The following is an 18577-nucleotide window of genomic DNA, read 5'->3' as shown; positions in this document are numbered from 1 at the left end:
TATAGTATGCCAAATTTTCTTATATATATTTAGATACAAAATTTAAATAGCAGCCCATACAAAATGAACAAATATGATTCTATGAAAACTGAAAAATATAATGAACTATTATAGCCTATTAAAACAAATGATGGTTTGATAAGGAGATTAGCAGAGAGGGAGAAGTGGCTGCCGCCCTGAAGAGAGATACTGTAATGAAAGGAGTGAATTTTGTTTATGATTTATTTCCAAGGAACTTGTTTTTCTTTCCCATTTTATTCTTTACTGTCTTGCATCATCACCTGCAAACCCAAATTAATATCTTCAGTTTCTTCTCCATGTAATTCAATTAAATGCTGCTAAAATCAGTTTTGCTTCCTAAACGTTCTTATTCTCAAACATTTTTTTTCTCCATTTTATTCCCTGTTGCAATGATTCATAGACATCGAGATTTATCCTGTGCATCCTCACTTCCTCACTCCGAGGGGACACAGGGAGGCAGGGAGAGAAGGCAGGAGCTGCCCATAAATTGCTCTGGAAAAGGAGAGGGTAGAGACAGAGCTGGAGACAGAGCAGATGCTTTGACAGAAGCAGAGTTGAGTGGTTTTCTCTCTCCCTCCTGAATCTCTTTTGTTGGGTCGTTAGATACAAATCTGATGGACATTGGCAAGGACAACCACCACCACCTCACTGCTAGCCTCTAATCCCCAGCCTGTTTGCCGGAGCTGGATCCAGTGTGGAGCTGCTTGTGCGGCAGCTATCAGCAGGCTAGCGGGGGCTGCAAGGCTCTGTGGCAGCGAGAAGAGGAGGAAAAAAAAAGGAGGAGGGGCTGTGGTGAGCTGGTGGGCTTCCTCTGCTTCACAGACACATTTTATTGACTTGCTAATTGGATGAGGCACTCGAAGGAGAGGATGCGGTGACCGAGAAGAGCTGCTCTCCAGAGGAGGAATACAGGCACAAGGAAGCATTGCTCAGGCTGCGTAAATCTGGCTACTTCATCTTTTAATTTTTTTTTATTCTGGAGACATAACAGATGTTTTTTTTCAGCATCTCCCAGTGACCATCACACCGTGCATACATAATTTTATGCATGACATTGTCGAACGGTGCCTCCAGCTGCCAGACGCTTCGTGACAAGTGAATGATTTCCATTTTGATTTGTTTGCACCCTGTTCCCTTTCACCTGTTTTTTTTTGGTTTTTGTCTTGGACTTATCACCTGGAGGTCTTTTTTTTTGTCAGCCTTATTTGATGTGCCGTTTGATATGAATGGTAATCTGATGGCGAGATAAATTCTTCACCAAATCAAATGTACAAGGAACTGTGCAATGGTTATTCATCAGGAAAAATGAAGGTATGATAATAGCAAAATCCAAGACACATACTGTAGTAAGGTGGCATTATTCAGACAGTATTCATTTTAGTCAAGAAATGGATCAACCTAATGTGTTGGCTGTTGCATAATTCCAGGCTGAAATCTGAGCCTGAGACATACACAGTGATAAGAAATGTCTTCTTATAGCTATCCGTGTGTTTACATGTGAGATTTTCACAGAATCAATTAGAGAGAAAGAGAGGTAAGGATTATGAATGAATCAGTGGTAGAGACCAGTAGTATCTGTGTGCATTGAAGAGGATTAAAGGAGGCATTAAAAACAGTCTAGACTTTTTTCACCACTGGGTCATCCTTTTTAACATATTCTGGAAATTTGCAATTTGAAGCATTCCTGTTTTTTAACTGACTCTTCGTGTCTTTATTGAGGGATTTAAAAGGAAACTTGGATTCCTGTCAAGTGTACAGGCCTGGCATCAGACTACACAAGGGTTGATTGGGTGTCTGATGTGTTTGTCTTGATCTTAGATTTTTTTCTCTTCTGCTCCAGTCTTGTCTTGGTTGCCAAGACTGAGATGTGCAGGTCTGGCTAGGTGAGAGTGCAGGTGGTACTGTGCTGAAGTCTGCTATACCAATGAGCAAGGCAGGCAACCCACAGAGACGCACCACCTACCTCATTTCCCTAACTCTGGTGAAGGTTGAAGCTGTGCCAGAGGATGTAGCAGGGAACCAGAGGGAGGCTCTTCCAGAGGGGGAAGGGAGCCCTAAGAAGGAGGAGGAAGATGCCCCCAAAAAAGGGGAAGGACTGGTGTGTATACAAGTGGGAGAAAAAGAAAACACACAGGTGGAAGAAGAAGTGGAACAGGTGCAGCATGGCAAGTATGGCAGCCCCACTGAGAACTGGGGAAAGCCTGAAAGTAAGGAAATTCATGGACACCCAAAAGACATTGGATCAGTTGGTAAAAGCAAAGACACCTTTTTTGTACATCCACCTGTTAGACAAATGGTCAAAGTGTATGGAGGAACTACCACTGAGGGAACTGTGCGCAGAGAGGGTCCTCGCTCAGACGCCATGCGCCCTAAGACGGAGCTCTACGGAGAGCCCCCCATGCTCTTCCTAAAGGGTGAAAATGGAGCAGACCTGAACAGTCGCTCACGTTGCAGCCTCCCCTTTTCCATCCCGCCACAGGTCACCCAGCGCCCTGAAGTCCTGATGAGGTCACATGCAGGAGGCAACTCTGCATGCTGGAGGGAACTCAGAGAGGCCAATACAAGCTTGTATCACTCTGCTAGGACTTTAGATCGAAGGGATAACCGTTTTGGGGACCAGTCCCCCTTAATGGCAGCTACAACTCTGGGGCCTTACAGGGCATCCTGGGCTGACAGTGACGGGAGGGGCACGCTCATTCGACCCGGAGCCCCCATCAGCGGAGGATTTTCCGGCATTATGGCTAGGGACAGCCCTCAAGGGGAGAGATTTAAGACAGTTTCTGTTTCCTTGCCTGTACCTCCTGTCACCGACGTGTCCAGGCCTCAAAGGAAAGGTACAAGTCGTACCCTGGACAACAGTGACCTACATTCCCTCTCTGAGGACCTGAAGAAGGGGAAGGAGAGCCAGGGAGGAACAATCCAGCGCGCTCCTCCCCGTGACAGAAAGATGCTCAAGTTCATTAGTGGCATTTTCACCAAAAGTACGGCGGTGCCAGCCAGCGTCAGCACCGCACCTCCTCTCTATCCAGCTGTGGAAAGGGGGTCGAGTGAGGAGGAAGGTAAGGCCACCTCATGCATCTACTATTATGACTGCTATCTAAAAAACACCGTCACATCTGGTGTTTCACTTTCCCGGTGCTACAAATACCATTTTATTTAATGTTATTACACAGGATCACATATTTATTCTCATTTATATTGCCCTCTTTGTAATTTTGTGAACCTAAACCAAAACAATGTGCTCCAATCAGTTTCTTTAATGCTCTACTGCTGTTCTTATTCATTCATTTTCTTAAACATTTCATTCATTTGGGCATAGTAAATTACACACAGTTGCCAAATTCAATTATCAGGTGAGCATACATTTATCATGCTTACTGTCATGCAAAGTGGTTTTGAATTTACTTTAGCACTAAACTAAATTCAGTGTCTTCTGTGGTTATTTTCATTCAGAATAAACTGTTGTAATTTTCTTAGATGACACATGTTAATTGAAGGCTTTACTGATGAACAGCATCAGTGTTTGTGACTGACATGACCAGTAATCCTGATGTGACTGTGTTTGACATCAGCTCTCGATAACCTTTCTTGTCTTTAATAGGATTGGTGCAACAGTTCTCTTTCATTGTTGCCTTTATCTCTCAGTGTATCTGAAACTATTTCTCAGGGCTACACAATAACTTCCATTGATGACATCGGGTGAAAATATATTGCCAATCAGATTTAATAATATCAGCTTTAATGGGAGCTGCAGAAAGGGAACAACGCAGCACACTTTCAAAACAAAATGACATCTGAGGTTATAAGTAGGGCAAGTATTAGGTATTAAAGGTTAACTGTTAAAGAATAGATGGCAGTTATCCTGTAAATAGTCAGATTTAACTCCATGGCACAAATGGGTAAAACATAACTCAGATTAGTTCATGATCTAGAGCAATTAACTGAAATTGTATCAACAACTATTTGACAATAGATTAATCCTTTAAGAAATGTTTGAAGCAAAAATACCAAACATTCTTTGTTTTCGGCTTCTCAAATGTGAGGATTTGTTGCATTCTTTTGTGTCATGTGATAGTCCTCATTATTTCTGAGGTTTTGGAATAAGTATTGGGGTAAGCTATTTGAATATGTTACATTGGATTGTAGGAAATAGTCATGGGCATTTCTTTTAACAATTTTCTGGCATTTCATAGACCAAACAACCAAATACTCAAAGCCCTATATTGATCACTAAATCCTCTCACTAGGTCATCTAAGTGTCAAGTGAATCATCTTCCTCGACAAAAGATGGATCTGTTTCCAATGATCTACAGAGCAGTTAATAATAAATAAAAATATTTGACAAACATACAACTAATCTAAAATCAGGTATAGATAGGATATTAACGTTACACAACTTTACACATTAATGTTGCAGAAAAAATGTAAGTAAATCAGAAAGGATTGTTCTTTATCAGCTTCACTGTACATTTTCATAGTGAAGAAGGTTAAAATGCTGCTACCTTAAAGTGGTTTCTCTACCTTCAGTAATGTAATCAATGTTTTGGATCTCTGTTTTGAGGAATTCCCCAAATAAAAAAAAAACCCAACTAAACACGATAAATCACTTCAGTCTTGTCAAAAACTACGAAAACACTTAATGAAATATTAAGACCCCTCCATTTGAAATATAGGAAATGTTGCAACTTTATCAATCTTTAATCTTTATTGATACGTTCTAAAGAAAATGAACTTTGACAAAGAGTGTGGTTTTGGAGTAAGCTTTGAATAATTTGTCAGGAGTAAGTGGGACATGAATAATTAAGGTTGGGGATACACAGAGCTGTGTTCATCAGAGAAGTGAGGAGAACAGGAACCCGTGACTTCCTGTTCTGTGCGTGGAGTTAATCAGTCTTCAAATGGAGCCTATTCATTCATCCACATTGTGTTTAAGTGTTTAGGAGCTGCAGAGTCAACATTGTGTCTTGTTGAACCTGTAATTTCCATGTTATGTCAGTATTCTGATGATCGGTTACCGTAATTGATCAAATTTAATTTAGAAAAAAATGGTCATCATTGTCAAGGCATGCACACACTCGCATATTTTTAGCATCAAATGCACACAGGTGGTCTCTCTGTCTCTCACACCCGTCGCTGTATCCATGAGAGACCATTTATTGTATAGAGACCCGGGCTGGAGGCTTCTGGAAAATGGAGTTGCCATGGCAACAGCAAGCCGTGAGAGATGCTATTTGGTCTATGGCGTGAAACTGCCGATGAAAGGGGGAGTTGACCAAAGATGGTTTTGAGGTAGAGTAGGGGGGTTAAAGTTGCAATCTGTGTCCCTGGAAAAGCCGGCCAATGACAGCTTTTGTGTGTGTGTGTGTGTGTGTGTGTGTGTGTGTGTGTGTGTGTGTGTGTGTGTGTGTGTGTGTGTGTGTGTGTGTGTGTGTCTTGTTGGAAGCAAAATCTTTAAAATGTCAAACATGTTTGTTAATAGTGGAAAGTATTGTACATAATTTTATAAAAGAAATCAGATTGTTTTAAGAATTGTTTTGAATATTATTTTCTTGCCACCAGTGGATTTATCTGTCTTATATTGTTATTTTGTCTTGTTTCAAGATACTGACTCTAGTGGAGGTATTCCATTATAATGTACCGGTCGAATCTCTATTTTATTTGAAGAAAAACCTTATTAAGACTGAATAGGAGAGACTTTTGATTCATAATTTCTGTAAAGTGTGGAACAGAAATATATCTACAATATGACCTTAAAGAAAGTTGAGTAATAAAACTAAGAAAAAGAATATGTTTGAATAGTTTCTGTAGTGCTGTAACTCAACTAAAAACGGAACAAATGCAGCTAACCTTATTTGGCGTTTTAACAACGTCTTATTTTAGTACCAAATCTGATAACGTACTCAAACGACCGCTACACAATAAACCTGCACAGCTGCTGGATCATTATGATCACAGTTTGGAATTGAAGTAGATATTTTTGGCCATAATCTCACAAACTATATATCATCATGACACTTGGGACATAATGTACGTAGGTTTTTGAAATTAAAACTCAGTCCTCATGTTGTTCTTATCAGTAAAACTAAAGCCAGAAAACCAACACAAACACAGTTTTATTTAAGCTACCCCTAATAGATCATCTTATGAATGTAAAAGCTCAACCACGATCAAATGAGATGCTTCAGGTTTTTCAAAGGGAGTCAAGTAACATTACACACGTTACACTTTGCTATAATCTAAATGATTGCTTTTGTCTTCAAAGGGTTGTTTTATAGTGTAGTTTATAAGTCATTACATGTCTGCTTTTCAAAGACTGTCAAGAACTGTAAGAGGAATGAGATTGCTAATCTCTGGAGATGCTGTCTGCCGCAACCTAAATAAGAAACTCTGTAACTAGATGACTCATTTGACAGCAGTTATCTTCTATTATATCTTAAAGACCCATTTCATTTTTGTCTAATGCAAAATAAAGTTGCCCATAAAGTAAACAAAATCACACTATTGATCATCCCGTATAAAAACATTACAGTATTAAGACACATTTTTCTTACAAGAAACAAATTCCCTAGTGCCATAATTTCACTTTCCACAGTGTAGTTTCCTCTTTTTATGAAATACTTTACTCACACTCTTTCATTAACACATCATTTTTATTTTAGCTTATTTTACTTTTTTCTGATGTAAGTCTGCTCCTGCCTTTTTAAATCAGTGTGACACCACAGAGCACCAAGTGGCATATTCTGTCTTCTTTCAGTAGACACCAACTTCTATAAAAACTTCCATAAAATTCATGAAATGTGGGAATCTGCGCTGGGAACCAGATTAATTATCTCACCATAGCTAAAGAATAATACATTTTCAAGGCTAAATAGATTAGCGCACTATGCAAGTTTGCCAGATCGGGCAGCAGATCTGTAATGAGACATCGGCAATGGACAGTTCCGCTTCCAACCTGTAGGGGGAGCAAAGAGAAAAGTGCTTTAGTTTTGCTTTAAAGCAGTCTGACATTTTGTTTTAATAGTTGGCTGGCTTGCTCACAATCAGATGAAAAGGTCAATGATCATGTTAGTTTTTCCAGTACAGAAATGGATGTGAGAAGTTTTTTTTAGCTTAGTTAGCTTGTTAGCCCAGATTTTAGCTCTGCTATCCTGCATCTTGTTACATAGCAAGTTACCAATACATTTTTTTTACTTTTTATTAATGAATCCTCTCTCTACTTTTTGGCTGTCAATTTTCTTTCTTCAGCTGCATGCACCAGCAGTCAAGAATGGACCATGAGCCAAACTATACAAGAGCTTCACCTGGTAAGCATCAGGACATAGCTTTTACAAACTGGTGAGTGGGATTTAATACTAAATTAATAATTTCTCTCTCTCTCTCTCTCTTTATCTGTGTGTTTGTGCTCTTCAGGGTGTTTTGGGAGGTCTATACAGTGGGAAGTCCGCTCTGGTTCACAGGCACTTGACAGGAAGTTACCTGCAGCTGGAAAATGCTGAGGGTTGGTTTCACATGTCCTCATTCTACAACCTTTATGTGTGTTTTTCTTATTATTAGAGCTTAATAACAATTTTCTTCTTCTTTATTTAACACATCAAAATAATTTGTACATAGTAACCAATCCATCATAAACACATGTGCAAGGAAGACAAGAAACCCCATGGAGCTTATAAAGTGTCTCACTTTATTATATAGTATGATTACAGTTTAATATGTAACAACAAAGCAAAGGACAAAAGAAAAATTGAATAACAGAGCAAATTAGACACATCTATAAGTTTATATGTAGAAAAAAAGAGACAAAAACAAACAATGAATAAAAGCAAATTAAAGAGAAATATTAATAAAGGAAAGAAACCAACAATAAAAGAAGAAAGAGACAAAATATAAAATGTATTACATTAATACTGGCTACATTCAATTTGTATGAGCCTGGGCATGCTATTAATGTTATTAGTTATACGTGTGAACTGCAAAAATATCAGTAAGAACTCTAGATTATTCCAACTGTGTATTTGCAGGTCGCCAATACATTAAGGACGTCCTGGTGGATGGACAGAGCCACGTGTTGATAATCAGAGAAGAAACAGAACTCCCGGGTGCTCAGGTGGGTTTGAACTTGGTTAATGTGGACAACTAAATACACACAATTACACTAGCGCTTACGGCCAGAGTGCTGCTCTTCTTTTTTCCTCCTCCCTTCTCTTCAGTTTGCAAGTTGGGTGGATGCAGTTATCTTGGTCTTCAGTTTGGAAAACGAGGCCAGCTTCCAGGAAGTTTACAGAATCTACCACCAGCTCGCTACCCACCGGCCCATTTCTGAGATACCTTTCATAGTAGTCGGTACTCAGGGTAAGCCACTCACATGTAGCACGTGCTTTGATTCAAATGTTTGCATGAGTGAATTTATATTTGCGATTTGTGCTTTTTCTAGATAAGATAAGCAGCACCAACCCCAGAGTAATAGATGATGCCAGGGCCAGACAGCTGTGCTCAGACGTGCGGCGCTGCACCTACTATGAAACCTGTGCAACGTACGGCCTCAATGTGAACAGAGTCTTCACTGATGGTATGTGTGCAGATCAGAGCATTGAGAATTATGCTGCAGAAGATATAGATATATGAAGGTTATGTGTCTATTTTAAAGTTTTTGTGTTTCCACAGCTGCTCAGAAGATCATGGCAGCCAAGAAGCAAGCTGCTCTACTGGCTTCCTGTAAATCTCTCCCTAACTCTCCCAGTCACTCCGGAGGCTCCACCCCCGTGTCAGGTGTCTTTCCTGGACAGGTACAACTGTCTATCTGTTCCACACTGTCTGAAAAAATGGCGTGCGCCTTTTCTTACCTTGTGTATTGCATATTTTATTCGTCTGTCAGGCTATTTTTAAAGGCTGTCGGCATGCTGTTGTGACAAACTCAATTATCTCCTTTTTTTTCTCAACTACTACTTCATCACCCCCCTCCTCCTTTTTTTAGGCCAGTAACGGTGGTCAGAGCAGTGATTACTCCTCATCACTTCCCTCCACTCCTGTGATCAGTCATAAAGAGATTGGCAAGACAGTGAGAGGGGAAAAGCAGGATAGTGCCACGCCTGGGTCCGTCCGCAGTGCCACCCGGAGACGCACCTCCAGATTTGCGGTACAAGACGGTCAAATGATTTTTAACGTTTTTTTTAGTAGCCAAAGCAGTCGTGCTTATGCTTCCTTTTATTTGAAATTATGGCTTTGTAATGAAATGTACAGCAATCTGTAAAGAAGACTTCCTTAATTACCCAATTATTGCCATTATTGCCATTGATGCCTACAATGCACCTCTTGTACTTTGTTTAGGGTCGGAGGGGCAGTGACTCAAACAGAAGGAGTGCAGATTGTATGGGAGATCTGGGCAGTGGACGCTCCATTCCCATCAAACAGGTAGGACACAGATTTGCAGTGGATGCAGAAAAAAGCATGATGTATCTAATGACCCTCTGCAGAGGACATCACACCAGCAGTCACTTCAAATCAAATGTGTAAAAGCATTTTCAGCTTGTGGAGCTTGTGATGAAATGTTGTGATGTCTTTTATTGGCCTGATGAATAGCATAGTGGATGCTTTTGGCAGCCAGCAGTCATCATGCTCTCAAAAAGGGCAAGATGAACACACGAGACATTTGAAATAAATTCTCACTCTTCGGTTTTGTCACCTCCATCAGGGCATCTTGTTGAAGCGCAGCGGGAACTCGCTCAACAAAGAATGGAAGAAGAAGTATGTCACGCTGTCCAACGATGGCATACTGTCCTATCACTCTAGTGTCAATGTGAGTCAGTGTGTTGACGGAGCTCTAAAGCATTATGCTGCACCACTGATGGCTAGTGGTTGATGTGTAATGGCTGATGTTTGGCTTGGCAGGACTACATGCTAAATGCTCCTGGGAAGGAGATGGACCTGCTGCGAGTGACAGTGAAAGTGCCAGGAAAGCGACCGCCTCGTGCTGTACATGCCAGTGGCCTTCCAGTCGGGCTCAACGGGCGTGCCAAAGATATGCCGGGACTTGAGGGTGTCGGCCCAGGTCAATATATATATATTCTTTAGATGTCTCAAAGAAACTATACAAAGCTAAACTGATTCCGTTACCAAAATCTGTGCATAAGCATAAAACAATAACAAAAAATGCAATCTAACTGCTGTTTCCTAACTATTAAACAATTATAGCAATAGACTTTGCTTATACAAATGGCAATGTCCTTCCGTGGATCTCCACCCTGGTCCTTTTCTTTTCTTTGTGGAGCTGGGGTGCCTGTGAGTTAGGTGACATCAGAAATACAAAAAATCCACTGTTTCTTATATTTTAAGACTTTCTCTGTGAAGAGGGCTAAAGCTTCTATTCCAGAGAGCGAAAATTAAAGGAAAAATCTAAGCACAAAAGAGGATCATTAACAGATCACTAAGTCATACACTGCTTTTTATTTTCTCTGGAGTTCACACAAAATCAGGAATGTGTTTACTTTTATGTCAGTAGCTCTGTTTGTTTGTGTACATGACTTTATTATTATGTGCATGCGTGCTATCATCACTTTAGTCCCTGTAAGCGATGGGATGGAAGGGCTGGGTGGTGCGTTGTTCCTGAGGAGCAACAGAGGTGTGCAGCGGTGTCCCTCTACTATATCAAACCACGCTCAAAGTGTTGGTGAGTAAATTACTTTCATCATCCTAAAAACATGCATGTTTTGTACCAGATAAATGTAATTAGGGTTCAAACCGCGAGCGGTAGTCCAAATGACTTGAAATTTCTCACACACGTGCAGCGTAATGTGCTCTACAAAAAGCTTTAAGGACCGTTAAGGTCCGCCTAGAAAATATTTCAGCCATTTTAATTTTTTTGAAAGACACACTACTCCTACACTGTTGCTCCGATTGCCACCAAACTTTCAGTGAATCATCAGTGGATCAAGCTTATTACAAGTTGTATAAAGCATGTCCATATCTCAATTACTTTTCAAGTTATTGGCCAATGAACTTTGAAAGGGGCGTGGCTCTGGACATAAATTAACACAAGTCAACAACTGTAAGGCCAATCATCATAGGGTATGTTCAGATAAGTGCCCCAGATATACCCAAACAGTTTTATATACATACACCACTAGGGGGCGCAACAAGTGCAAGATAGGAGAGTGGCCTTACACACAATTTGCTATATATCACATATTCATTGTACAATAATCACAAATCTCTCAGAATATGTCCTCATAAGTACCTGAACCACGCCCTGAAAGTTTCATTCAAATTGAACACCAGGGATCGCTGTAAATGCAAACAAACTGCAGGTGATATAGCGCAAATCAGGCTATAAATGACTAAATATTTGTCCAGTCAACACAAAACTTCCAGGAAATGTCTACATAATGACCTTACACAGTGCAAATCTCATTCAAATTGACCACTAGGGGGCGCTTTAAATGCACAATAACTGGCCGTGGAATGACGCAAATCAAGGTTTGTGCTTGCAATTGCAGCTTCCGGATTTAATAGCAATTGTTTTTGTGTTGATAATTGGCTTTTCTCAAATTGCCGTGAGCTGGACTGAGCTACATATCCCACTGAATTGAAAATAAATATTTTTGACAAATCAGTTGTAGGCATTTTAAACAAAGTGCACTGTTTGTCCAATCGTTACAAAGCTTGCAGGATATTTTTTATAATAATGTTGGACCACATGTGTGAAATTAGTTGCTATTGAGAAAGCTTGCGGCTATATTTTGATATGTTTTTATGTGATCTCATTGCAAGACTCTGCAGTTGAGGGTGTGTCCAGCTCCTCCTCCACCAAAGATGTAGGCTCCTCCTCCCCGGTCACAGACAGGAAGAAACATCGCAGAAAGAAAAGCATGAACCAGAAAGGAGATGCAACCATTGGCCAAGCAGATGGTAAACCCCATAACCTCCATAAGTTTTTTTTTTTTTTACATTCAGCATTTAACAAGTCTCCCAACGATAAAAGCATCAAGCATTCTCCAATGTAATATTTTCTCTCTTTTATTTTGTTGCCGTTTCTGTGACTTTTTCTCTCTTTTAATGCAGCCAAACGCAAACTGTGGAAACTTAAAAGCTTTGGTAGCTTAAGAAACGTAAGCAAGACAGGTAATGTTGATCTGTCATGCTGCATCTTTTAACTCTGGCAGACCCTCTGCACTTGCCACGTCTGTCGCCTTGTGTTGCTGTTTTTTTGCTTTCCTGTCACATTAGGGAAGGGACATTATTATTAAATCAAGGTTTTGTTGTAGAATGGCTAAATTACTATGCATCTAAAAATTACATGCATCTAAATTATTTTATCTAGATGTATGTACATTTTAGCATGTGGTTATAGACATTCTTATGTCTAATAGTGGCCAGACATGGATGCTTAAGTACACTGATGCATGCAAACTAAAACTGTCTTTTTTGTTCATAATGTTAACAGACTGTTAATTAAATATCTACATTTGTGTGACTGCTTTAACCTTCCACATGGGCAAAAAAGCCCCTGATGAAATATTTCTTGTTTCTATGCTCATGTTTTTCTATGTCAGATGAGGATAACTTTGACTTCCTCATTGTGTCGAGTTCCGGCCAAACATGGCACTTTGAAGCCCAGAGTGTGGAAGAGAGGGACTCCTGGGTCCAAGCCATTGAGAGCCAGATCCTGGCCAGCCTGCAGCTCTGTGAAAGCAGCAAAAACAAGGCAAGAATGAGCAAAAGGCAACATAAATTGAATTGACAAATGTAAAAAAAAAAAAGATAAATAGCTTCACGTTTCATAGGCGCAAATGCAGTAGCAATGCCATTTTGGTACAGGGCAATATTCACCTTACTATTATGTGCTCCTGCTTACATCGAGGAGGGCAGTCATACACTGAGGTTGTATATTTGCAGATCAGGTGCTGTAGTGCAACACTGGTCCCCATATTGGCATGAAATAGTATCTGTATTTCTATCTGCTCAGACCAGCTCCCACTACAAGTTTATAGAACAATTCTTTAGGTTTTTGTTGGCAGAGAAACACATACAGGATATAAGTGCTCAGCTGTTCCACACATTTATTCTACGACATGAAATGTAAATTTAGATGTATCTGCCCTTGGAAGCACATTAGGAGGGCCTCAAACTCATTTTGTGTGCTGTGTATTTGCACCCTGGGACTCCTGGATAAGGTCTCTCAGGATAAACTGGCCTAGGAAACTGTTACTGCTGCTACTTTTAAAAAGGATGAGGGCAGCTAACTTGATTGGCCATTACCAAAAACCCACTTCATCTCCTGTACTGTATGTGTCGGACTAACAGTCCTGTCCACTAATGGGCTGTGCTGGATTCTGTTCTTGAGTGAGGAGTATGTCCTGGTGTTGTTTGTTCAATCATCTAAAAAATGTTATTGCCACTAATATAAAGATTGTGAAAAATAACTTTAATACCACAATGTATTTCTTTTTAAGTGTTATGAGAATTGCGTGTCCCAGGAGGCCAGAACCGATCATTTTACAGCTTTAAATGGTCATAATAATGATTATAGCCATCTACCACTGCTTTTTCACTAGGAGATTTGTAAATTATAATCATTGTTTATAGTAATGAACAGTTATGAGAGCACATATTACAGAGGGTTAGTTAGCAGGTATTTCTCTCATTTTAACCATACTCTGCATTTTCCACAGGCTCGCAAGAACAGCCAGAGTGAAGCAGTGGTTCTGCAGGCGATCCGCAATGCGAAGGGCAACAACTTCTGTGTTGACTGTGATGCTCCAAGTTAGTGACACATCTTAATAGCTTTTCTTCTCTTTGTACATGTGAATATCTGTTTCTGTTTTTTTTCACATCTTAGACTGTCCAAAGAAGGCTACTTTCGGACTATAGTTTGGCGTTCAAGATACTGTATTTAACATACTATATTCTAAACAGTTGCTTATTAGTTCAGATGTTGTAAAAATCACAAAATATCACTGAAACACAAATGACAAAATGGGAATAACTATTTAGTTAGCATGCAATAAACACTGCCACTGTGGGAGAATCCCAGATTAGCCAGGTGACCTTACATGCACCATCCCTTTTAGACACAATCTTTTTTTCCGAACACATTTCTTATAGAAAGAGGAAAAACAGCGTTATTTTTCAGTATTATTGTTTTCATATTGTGTAATTGTTCAAACTTGCTGACTTGTTCATTTAAAACAGAGATGAAATGCTTTGCTGAATCTGAACCGTGTTGTTATCCAGGCCTTGAAATAACATTTCTTCTTCCGCAAGGAAAAATATCTACTGAAAATACTGCAACAATGTTTCCCACTGAATGCTGAATGTTTTTCTAATGTTGGAAAAGTTTAAAGTGCCAGAGTTTCAGAGGAATTTAATGCTGGGCACATTGGCCCAAACAGCCCTGCTTTAAACAGCCCTGCTTCAAAACCTGCCCAAACGGGATTTCACACAACTTCAGTCACTTTTATGGCATTACTTGGCCAAACTGGCATATTTAAATGCCACACAGCAAATTATAACATTACAAATCTGTACATAGTTCAGTTTCAAATGGAGAGGCAGCCTAATTTGTTGTGTGTACCTTCTTCTTTAAGATCCAACCTGGGCCAGTCTGAACCTGGGTGCTCTCATATGCATCGAGTGTTCAGGGATTCACCGAAACTTGGGGACCCATCTGTCACGTGTTCGGTCGTTGGACCTTGATGATCTGCCACGAGAGCTGACACTGGTTCTTAGTGCCATTGGCAACCACTTGGTAAACAGTATATGGGAGGCGCGCACTCTGGGCCACCGTAAACCAGCACCTGATGCTACACGGTAAAGACCATATTGTTTTGAGATGTGACATTATTGATGTGACAGAAACACTGCTTTAGTTAATTTATTTTACAGTAAGTACGTAGGAGCTGCATACTTAGAAATTTGTCATGTACGTTATGTGAAGTTTCAGTAGAAATAAATTGTTGTTATTCTTGAACAGGAGAAAGACAAGGAGCTAAATGTATTTTAATGAATATTCATCAATTTTCTTTGCTTTCTTTGCTTGTTCAGTGAGGAGCGGGAGTCGTGGATCAGGGCCAAATATGAGCAGAAACTGTTTGTGGCGCCGTTGCCCCCTCCCACTCCTGGCGAGGGCCCAGACATCACACTATCTGGCCGTCTTCTGTTGGCAGTGATGGAGCACAACCTCCCCAAGCTGCTGCTCCTTTTGGCCCACTGTACTAAGGAGGACATTAATGCCCCTCTCGGCCTGGCGCTCTCCTGCAGGTCGTTCTTAGCGCTAAGACTGCCTGGCTCTGCACTGCACGCTGCCTGTCAACAGGCTGATGTGGTGATGACGCAGCTTCTTGTTTGGGTGCGTTTCCTTCCCTCTCTCTAAATAAAACCTTTGTGTGGATGGCTTGTTTTATATTACCGTAGAAGTGCAATGCAATAATTTAAAATTTCTTCTTAGTGTAAAATATCATGTTGAGTAATGCAAAAACTGGCAAGATAATAAATGTTACCCTTCAAGAACCACTAAGTAATTCCCTTAGCAAAAAACAAAAAGCTTTAAAACAGATGACTCAGCAGACCACTCAAGGTGATCTATAGGTGTGAAAGGCTCTAAAGCACGCTGAGTCAAACCTTGTTGGGATAATTTAAGACAAGCCTGTCAGGTTGAAGTTGCAATACATTCCTCATGATAAAAATATAGAATATTACATAATCTAATCCATTTATTTATTGTTTTTCAATTCACTTCAGTATGGCTTTGATGTCCGGCACCGGGATGCTCAGGGGCAGACAGCTCTGGTACTGGCTCGCAGTGCTGGCAGCCAAGAGTGTGTCGACATCTTACTTCAGTACGGATGCCCAAATGAACCGACCTCTTCCTTTACCGTTGCCACAACAGTTGGTTTTGCAGCAGCCGCCATACCCAGCTTCCCTGTTGCCATGACGCCGAGCCTAACGGTTGCTACGACAGTCAAGATCTCGCACAAGAGCGGCGGCAGCACCAGCTTGAGTTACAGCACCTCTAGAAGAGCAGTGTCATAATCAAAATGGGATCAAATGGGAATGTGCGTGTGCGTGTGCGTGCGTTGCTTTGCCCTCATACTGTCCTGTACCTTCACACAGGCCTGCAGGACTGATGAACATATTGCCAGATGTTGCACTTCCTGAGGTTTTAAAGGGTATGTGTGTATGTCAGGGATGAAAACAAACACTGGTAATAACAGGCATGTCTGCCAGAATGATTTAACCAAAACTAAAAACAACACAAATTTTACCTGACTACTCTACGTAAGATTTAAAAAAAACGTAACATTACATCCAGATGCCTCTGCATTTGGATTCAATAGGAATGTATTGCACTGCATACCAGCTGGTATGATTCATATTTCATAATGCAGTCAATATTCAACTTTATTCTCAGTTAAGAATGGGAATTTGCCTTCAGGCTCAAATTGCTTTTCTGAGCATAGAGGGGCCAAAAGTAAAGAACTGCAATAACTAAGATTTTATAGACAGACGTTAATGCTAATCACATCCACACTTCTTAACTTTATTGACAATGAATGTCATATTTAAATCCAGAGTGCACATACTTTGATCAACACAGCTGGTTGTGCATAAATAATGTTGTGTAAATTGAACAAAAAAAACTAACTTTACAGAGGCTAAAAAGAGAGGCTGCTTTAAAGATGATCAAAATAACTGTATAGAAATGCATTGATAAAAATATTAATATTCTAAAATGGTAAAAGTGCTTAATTTTTGAGATTGTTATTGTATTATTTGTACAGTTGGTTCTGTGTATAAAACTCAAAGGGTTACTTGTAGCTGTTCAGACGTTTCCTGTACAGCGTCCTGGTTTGGGTTTCCTTTAACAACCCCCTGATTAACTCTTTGACATCCAAGACTAATATTTCTATGTTATGTTTGTATCACTGTGCGTGACATGAACACTGTACATGACGTCTGCATTAGGACTCCAGCAGTAACTCATCATCCAGGCGAGTGTAATACTAGACGTGTAAATGCCTTGATTTTGATTGAATGTATAAGAAAACAGATTGTTTTGAGTTTTTATTTTTTATTTCAAACACTAATGTGTGTTTTCCAGGATTATACAATTTTGATGGACTGTCAGGGCATTTTCATTTTTAATTAACTAATATTTTTCATGCTGTGACTAATAGCGAGTATAGTTCAGTAGATTAAAACTGTGGTTCTGATCTATTAAACTGGGCCTTTGAATGACTATGATTATATTTGTAAGTGGATGAAAATCAACATGAAATAGAGGAAGGTTGCCCAATTTAATAAGTTAAAAAAGGCATAAAAAGCAACCCTCCTGCAGTACTGTGTGTATTTTTGTGTTAATCTAAAGACTACTGAGTATACATGTCTGTGATGTAGGCATCTCTCTCCATTTGTATTTTTTTTACCCTTGCAATGATTCATAGAACATTCATTATCAATACACTAAGGCTACTGCTCAAATTGTGTTCTTTTGTACAGAGTTTTGTGTGTTTTCTGTCTGGGCTCATAGCAGACCTTATTTCAAAAAAGGCTGCTGAGTTAACTTTTTGTTCAAGTTTTCTATGCTGGTGCAACAAGGGTTCATGCTTCAAACTGCTAATGTTAGGAGCTGTTTTCTGGACAGGTGGAGCCACCAGCCATCTCTTAACACTTGACAATTTAAACGTGACATTGTCTGGATCCAACCAATTATTGTTAAATACTTCAACTGGCTTTGACCTACTTCTTTCTAGGTCAATGTCATGGACTCGTTTTTGGTTTCAGTTTCATGGATCTTCCTAGGCAAACACATATAGAGATAAAAGTGACAGTATGGGAATGTGTAAAGATTCATGAGCTTTTATAGATTATGATGTTCAGGAACTACATTGAAATATCAATATGGTATACATGATCATAAAGGAGCAGTTTGCCTAAAAACACAATGAACCTATTTCTTTCCTTACTGTTGCATAAACCTTTGCACAATATTGGTGAAATATTAACAAATGGGTTTTAAAAGCTATTGGATGGATAATGTTAGCATGGCTAGTGAATGGTAGCTAACATTGGCATTAACATGAACTAGCTGAAGTTGCTTACCAGCAGATAAACAGCTTGGTTAAAATAATGCATATTAACAGATCGCCTCTAACGAGTGTGAAGAGAGTCCTAGGGGTCCATGTCAAGAATGTAACTGTCCTCATCTGTTAAGCCTGTTCCCAGGCTTTACATTTTGAACAAAACATTCCTCTCAACATGATTGAGACTAGCAGACTTTACACCCCTCACAATTAAATGAATGCTACAAGATTAAAATATGTTTGAAAGAAAAATACAAATGAATTCTGTAAAGTACAATAAATGCGTATTTGTAAATTGAACAACCCACCATGTCCCTTCGTTTTCAGTGTAGCTGCAGCGTTCTAAACCACTTGAAACCTGACAACAAAACGTTACATTGATCCAGTCTGGATGATACAAAGGTGTGAACTAGGATCTCTGCATCAGCCATGGACAGAAAATATCTAACTTTAGCTGTGTTTCATAGGTGAAAAAGGCCACC

The 18577-nt window shown here is 39.8% G+C and overlaps 1 protein-coding gene across 1 annotated transcript; it reads left to right on the top strand.

Moving 5' to 3' along the window:
- The first annotated feature begins 445 nt into the window (after nt 1-445).
- LOC116687213 (arf-GAP with GTPase, ANK repeat and PH domain-containing protein 1) lies at nt 446-17512 on the top strand. The gene is made up of 20 exons (XM_032512354.1): nt 446-1332; nt 1862-3080; nt 7267-7325; nt 7432-7519; nt 8040-8125; nt 8229-8370; nt 8453-8587; nt 8683-8804; nt 8993-9154; nt 9346-9429; nt 9710-9814; nt 9907-10066; nt 10577-10684; nt 11785-11922; nt 12076-12135; nt 12567-12718; nt 13686-13776; nt 14601-14823; nt 15058-15361; nt 15754-17512. Exons 2-20 carry the CDS (start codon nt 1946-1948, stop codon nt 16042-16044), a joined length of 3645 nt encoding a protein of 1214 aa, XP_032368245.1. The 5' UTR covers nt 446-1332; nt 1862-1945; the 3' UTR covers nt 16045-17512.
- The last annotated feature ends 1065 nt before the right edge of the window (nt 17513-18577 follow it).

Source organism: Etheostoma spectabile, chromosome 4 (genome assembly GCF_008692095.1).
Source record: "Etheostoma spectabile isolate EspeVRDwgs_2016 chromosome 4, UIUC_Espe_1.0, whole genome shotgun sequence".
NCBI classification, from domain to species: Eukaryota; Metazoa; Chordata; class Actinopteri; order Perciformes; family Percidae; genus Etheostoma; species Etheostoma spectabile.
The sequence above is the reverse complement of the archived record's forward strand: the minus strand, read 5'-3'. Positions and strand labels throughout refer to the sequence as shown.

What these genes read in the sequence shown, in the direction of transcription:
- LOC116687213 (XM_032512354.1), top strand. Translation starts at nt 1,946, where the DNA reads ATGAGCAAGGCAGGCAACCCACAGAGACGCACCACCTACCTCATTTCC. An exon ending in CAGAACTCCCGGGTGCTCAG is followed by an intron (nt 8,126 to 8,228) that starts GTGGGTTTGAAC and finishes CCTTCTCTTCAG; the next exon opens with TTTGCAAGTTGGGTGGATGC. An exon ending in GCTCCATTCCCATCAAACAG is followed by an intron (nt 9,430 to 9,709) that starts GTAGGACACAGA and finishes CACCTCCATCAG; the next exon opens with GGCATCTTGTTGAAGCGCAG.